Source organism: Myotis lucifugus, unplaced genomic scaffold (assembly GCF_000147115.1).
Source record: "Myotis lucifugus unplaced genomic scaffold, Myoluc2.0 scaffold_181, whole genome shotgun sequence".
NCBI classification, from domain to species: domain Eukaryota; kingdom Metazoa; phylum Chordata; class Mammalia; order Chiroptera; family Vespertilionidae; genus Myotis; species Myotis lucifugus.
The window spans coordinates 1227244-1233714 of NW_005871229.1; the positions used below are offsets into that span (position 1 = coordinate 1227244).

Below are 6471 nucleotides of genomic sequence, written 5' to 3' on the forward strand. Positions count from 1 at the left end.
ACTCCATTTGAGACACCTCAAACCGGTATCACATGGTAAGTATCCGTCTGGCCCCCCATCCCTCCCCTCATTTATGAAATGGTTATAACATCTCAGTCCCTAATGCTGCGCGTCTTTACCCAATTTTTCCTCGTTTCTTATTACATCCTGCAGTTTGTTCTATAGGTTTGTGGGCATTCCGGCCAATTCGCATATTCCAACATTATTCGTATAGACATCATCAAGAATGGACCCAACTCTAGTCTCTCAAGTCAGGTAGCAAATTCCAGCTATAAAACCAATGGATGGTGAATTCAAGCTAAATTTTCCAACACTCTGCAACTTGCCTGGATCCTTTCTTCTTCCAGATCCCAAGGACAAAGACCTTGCTGATCCTATTTATCCCTTGATAGAGGTAAAGGAGTATAGAGCCTGGCACATAATAGGTGCTCAGTAAACATGTGTTGTGTGAACAAACGTTCTTTCTCCAGGGTCAAAAGCCAAATGGAAATTATGAGTCTCTCTTCACTTGGAATAAACAGAGATAACCAGGGATGCATCCAGATAACCTGGGAGCATGATGAATGAGGCCTGACAACCAGCCCAGGCTCCACTTTCCAAGCTGTGTGCCCTGGTACAGGCTGTCTGCATGGAGAAGGGGTGGGTGCCACTTTCAAGTTCACACGCATGGGCTAGCAGTGGCCCAGTCTGGGGGGAAATTCTGGCAACATATGTCCCTGAAATTGATGACAGGTTAAGTACACTTTCAACAAATAGATGTTTGATACATGGAGAAGCAAAGACTTTCATGTTCCTGCCACTGGCAATGCTCAACCCAGCAACATCCCAATGTAACAAGCCATGATGCACATTGTATGTCCTGCCTCACAACCGCCAGGACAGGGCTGGTGGAAAGATCTACCCACAGCTTGAAGAACACTTCTCAGATATATATTTTCCAATATAGTTTTTTTAAAAAATGACGATAATTTTTATTTTATTTTAATTTAAAAAAATATATATTTTATTGATTTTTTTACAGAGAGGAAGGGAGAGGGATAGAGAGTTAGAAACATCGATGAGAGAGAAACATCGATCAGCTACCTCCTGCACACTCCCCACTGGGTATGTGCCTGCAACCAAGGTACATGCCCTTGACCGGAATCGAACTTGGGACCCTTGAGTCCATAGGCCGATGCTCTATCCACTGAGCCAAACCGGTTAGGGCAGTGGTCGGCAAACTCATTAGTCAACAGAGCCAAATATCAACAGTACAACGATTGAAATTTCTTTTGAGAGCCAAATTTTTTAAGCTTAAACTATATAGATAGGTACATTGTTATTAACTTAATTAGGGTACTCCTAAGGCTTAGGAAGAGCCACACTCAAGGGGCCAAAGAGCCGCACGTGGCTCACGAGCCACTGTTTGCCGACCATGGGGTTAGGGCAATGATGATCATTTTTAAAAAAAATAAGTTTTTATTGATTTCAGAGAGAGAAAAGGAGAGGGAGAGAGAGAAACATCAATGATGAGAGATAATTATCAATTGGCTGCTTCCTGCACGCCCCTTACCGGGGATCGAGCCTGCAACCTGGGCATGTGCCCTGACCAGGAATCAGTGACCTCCTGGTTCATAGGTAGATGCTCTACCACTGAGCCACACCAGCCGGGACCAGTATAGTTTTTTATTCCCCAGCACCTACTCCAACTTTGTCATTTTAAAGAAGGCTTTGCAGGCTTGGCTTAATAAAGATATTGTTTTGAGATTGTTGGTTCTTTTTACAGTTCTGAGAACTGGCTATTTTGAGCCTTGTCGATATTTTCCATACGTCAATGTTTCTATCTATTTGCATTATTGTATAGCATTTATTGATATTGGGTGCTATTGATTTTCGGGGTAGGGCAATTCTTCATTGGGAGGACAGTCTCCAGCACTGCAGAACATTAGAACTCTTGGTTATTTATAGCAAATGCCAGGAGGAGTGCCCCAAATCAATGGGACACACAGTTGCTCCCCCAGATTTCCAAATGCCTCCATGGGCAATGGCTTGCCTGAATTGATCACAAATTACAGATGGTCGAGCTTCGAAAAGGGCCGGGATTTAACATCACAAGACACCCTCAGGAAAGTACATACCTGGTGGAGTTGGTCAGCCACCTTCCTCCTGCACAGCCTTCCTCTTCCTCTTGGTTCTGTGGACTTTGCAGTCTCTATCGGGAAACTGTCTAGCCCAGATCTGCACTATGTCAGTGGGAAGACACCTCTAGTACCTTAGAGGGAGTGCAATGAGGAGGGTGTAGGAAACTGTTTTTAGAATTTGGGTTTCACTTCCTTGATGTTCTGTTTATTTTCATATGTAACATATGTTTCCAGGCTCCACCATCTGTCCGTCCGTCTGACAGTTATTGCAGGGGCAGGGGGGCTTTATTTCGATTCATCCTTACACAGGTTTGCTCGGCTTAAAAACAGGCACAGTCCCACTTTCTAGATGAGGAAACCAAGGCTTCGAGAAGGCACGAAACTTGCTCAGGGTCAACTTTCTGACTCCAGGGTCTGTGTTCTGGCAGTAGAATGGTCTCTTGCTATAAAACTATTTTTAAAAGGCTTGGGGTGGGGTGGGGGTGAGGATGTCAGAAAAAGGGGTTTCTATTCAAAGCATGTACACATCTTGTCCCCCAGGACACACCAAGTGACATCATTAGCATTCAACCTGTCAGCACGGGCTGGAGTGTGGTGTTAGCTCATCTCGGATGGGGGTGGGGCACTGGGAAAGACGCAGATTGGCTGCTGATTCATTAATAAACCAGGATAGTGTGTGGGCACCAGCGGCAGCCAGAGAGCCAACGGCTGGACTGCTGTCTGGAGAATTTGGCAGCTGCATTCTCCCCAGCTTTGCTGCAACTGCCCTCCCCCCCCCCCCCCAGAACTGAAATCCTGGGAGAGGAAGGAAGGAGGAAGGAAACTGGCTGGGCTCTAAGGTGGCTTCAGCGCTCTGGGGTGGGGAAAAGCAGGCATTGTGGCCCATTAACACCATTCATTCATTCAAACATGTATTCATTTCATACTTATTGAGCATCCACCACCTGCCAGAATCTATCCTAGGTGAAGAAACAGCAACAAACAACTGACAAATATCCCTGCCCTCATGAGGGAGACACAGACAGTAGCATATTAGTAAGGAAAATCATCTAGCAGATGGATGGAGTGCTTTGGGCAAAAAGCAGCAGGGAAGGGTGTGGAGAGCTTTGGGGGCTAGATTTTAAACAGAGATCAAGGCCTCAGGGAGTGACATAGGATCTAACAGCACCTTGGTGGACACTGTTTCAAACGTTGTCACAATTACTACCTCAATACAACCCCTAAAAATGGCTATGATTATTCCATTTCACAGACAGAGAGGCAGTGATTTCCGGGGTCTCACAGCCAGCACGTGGTGGAGCCGAGGTTTGAACCCAGGCAGCAGGGAGTCCAGCAGCTGCGCGCTGGGAGGTTGCTGCGGAGCCGCAAACCGGCTTGGGAAAAGGCAAGTTGCGGGCGCACAAGAGGCCTCTGTGGGTGCCCTGAATCGAATACGGTCCACCCATGGGCAAATGTGGATGGACTTGAGTGGGGGTGGGGAGTCCGGTCGCCCAGCTGCAGAGGTGGCGGCCGGTGGGGGAGGGAGCTCACTGCTAGGGTTGCCCCGAGACTGTGCCGGTCGGAACCTCACCCCGCCGCCACCCCCTGGCCAGTTGCTCCAGTCAATAAGGCGAGGAGGACCTCGCGGCGCCCTCCTTAGGGCTCGCCTGGGAGTTCCTGCCCGGCCGAGGAGGGCCGCGGAGGCGAGCTCGGGAAGGGAGGACTCAGAGCACCCGCTGTCGGCCCTCGGAAGAGGCGCGCGAGGTGGGAGGCCGACACGCCAAGGGCGCGCGGAGCTGCACGGAGCGCGGAGTCCCCACGCCTCCCGGGGGCGCCGGGGACGGGACAGAGCGGTGGAGGGGCCCGGCAGTCCCTGGGGACAGGGCCCGCGCGAGCGCAAGACAACCGCGACGTCCTAAGAAGAGAGCGCGCTCCCAAAAGGCCCGCGGAGAGAGCGGGCGCGCTGGAGGGACGCGCCCCGGGGGTGCGGGGAGCGCCGCGGGAGGGCGCTGGCGAAGGAAGAAGCAAGAAGAACTGTTGCCCCGGGGCGGGCGTGCCGAAGCGTGGGGTCCCGGGTCAAGGAGAGGGCGTCGGGAGTCGCTTGCGAACCCTCCGAGTGCGGCCGACGAGGCGCCCAGCGCGCAGCAAAGGGAAACGGCCGCTCCGCGGGGAGAGCGGGTCCCGCACGCGGGAGGGAGGGAGCGCAGGGCACGGCCGCGGCGTGCGCTCGCCGGCCCAGGTGCGCTACTTGAGGGCTTAGCAAGGCGAGTTGGGCAGAGCCCGACGAGAGCCCAGGAATGTCGGAGAGAAGCCGCCAAACCCGCCGCGGAACTTTCCCCGGGTTGGAGAGGGGTGCACCCTGGGTGCGGAGGGAAGTGGAAAGCCGGCCTGGGGGAGGCTTGGTCAGGGCTGAGCTCCACAAGGAGGCCGAGGAGGCGAGTTCCGAGCCCCAGGAAGGCGAGGAGGTGGTGCGGGGGTGGGGGGGCAAACACCGCCAGGGCGCGCGGGGCCGTGAGGACGGGAGCCGAGGAGAGCGCGCCGGGCCCCCAGGAGGCGCCATGCCGCCCATGCCCCCCTCCCGGCCGCGCCGGGTTCTGACTCACCATGATGGAGAAGACGAAAGCCACGATGTTGATGGGGTACGCGGGGCAAAAGCACGAGACGATGGTGAGCCACAGGTAGTTCTTGGGCATGGGCACGTCCTCCTCGGTCTTGTCATCCTCAGTGTTGGCCTCGGGACTGCTGTCCAAAGCCGTCTTGAAGTCCGACTTGGGGGCGTATTGAGACATGAGCAGGACAGCGCGGCGGGCGGAGGAGCACTCGTCGGCGCGGTCGGGGCTCTGGCCGCCGGCTCCTGGCGAGCCTCTGAAAAGCCAGCGAGCGAGGCTCAAGGGAGACGTGACCTCACCTCTTCTGCGTCCTCCGCGGGCACCCGCCTTCCCCGGCGCAGGGACCCGGGCCAAGAGTCTAGGCACCAGCGGGAGGGAGGGAGGGAGCAAGGCAGTGAGGGGAGGGGACAGCGAGGCTGGGGGGTGCGGGGGAGCCTGCCAGCCCAAGACACAGGGAAAGACAGTCCTGGATGACACACCCAGAGCCTCTCCGAAGACGCACAGACTCCCCGTGAGAAGTCCGGAATGAAAAGGAGTTTCAGGGGGACAGGAAGCAAAGCCCCTTTAATTGCAAACTGGCCAGCCCCCGGGTCAGGCCATGGGCGAACGGTGCACTTTTTCAAGCAGCCGAATTTGATTACGTTTAAACAGGACTAGAGGTGACCCAACCATATCCAGTTGGCCACACCGTTACTACTTCCTCTTCCCTTCGATTTATTGTCTGGTTCCGGAGGCATTTACATTGCTTCCCCTGCCCAAACCCTTCTATTCAGACCTTGAACATTGAGCCCCAGTAATTTTCCCCACAGGTGGCAGGGAACAGGTGCCCAGCTCGGCCCCACCCTTTCCATGCTGCCCGGGGGCCTCTGGAGACTGGAGTGGGGACAGCCAGGCAGTGGGCACTGCCCTCCACTTTGTCCCAAGAGCGGAAACAAGGATCCTTCTCCATCTTTCCCAGCTACACACGAGCAGGTGGACCTGGCTGGTGGAAACAGCCCAGGTGGACACCTGGGATGGGGAGAAGGGGAGGGATCCACTTTGGGAACAGGGTGAAGATAGCAGTTTCATCAGTAGCTAAGCCATTCATGGAAGGGGTTGGGGCCGGACCGGAGACTTTGAAGCCTGACAGAGCTGGGACATTGTCCCATGAGTTGAATGACCTCAGGAAAGTCTCCTCGCCTTGCTGAGCTCCAATTTCTTAATCTGAAAAAAGTGGAATAATGAGTCTCTGCCTCTTAGCGACCTTGTGAAGACTATGAGATTGCATATCGAATCAGGTAAATCTAAGTGCTCAATAAACGTTGGCTGTCATTAGGACACTTTCCCGCACATATAGTCATCATACAGTGCCTCAGATGCAATATCCAAAGTTGCAAATATTTCACCAAAAATTCAGATATGCTGGGCTTTTGAGACTGCACATAATTTTATTATGCACAGCCTCAAAAACAGTTGCTCACCTTGAACATGTTAATCATCCCTTGGCTGTCTCAGAAGACGAACTGATTGTTCAGGATGCCTCACTTCTCTCCTGGGACCACATTCACGGTATTTAGTTCTCTGCCTCCCTCCCTGGTGTGCAGCTCCCTGAGAGACGGGACAGTCTTGCTCATCTTTGTGTCACCAGCTGGCACATTGCCTGGTACAAAGTATGCGCCTAGCATACTTCGCTGCATGAATACATACAGATGAAACAGTAACTTCTCCACTATGCCCTCCACCCCATTTTGTTTGGCTCATCAGGTGGGAATAAACCAGAGAAT

At 53.3% G+C, this 6471-nt stretch overlaps 1 protein-coding gene across 1 annotated transcript in view; it reads right to left on the reverse strand.

Moving 5' to 3' along the window:
- TMEM233 (transmembrane protein 233) overlaps window positions 1-5015 on the reverse strand; it is a 31239-nt gene extending 26224 nt beyond the window's left edge. The window contains exon 1 of the mRNA XM_006096559.3: window positions 4703-5015. Coding sequence (XP_006096621.1) covers window positions 4703-4888 — 186 coding nt within the window. The 5' untranslated portion in view covers window positions 4889-5015. The remainder of the gene's footprint in view (window positions 1-4702) is intronic.
- Window positions 5016-6471: the final 1456 nt, after the last annotated feature.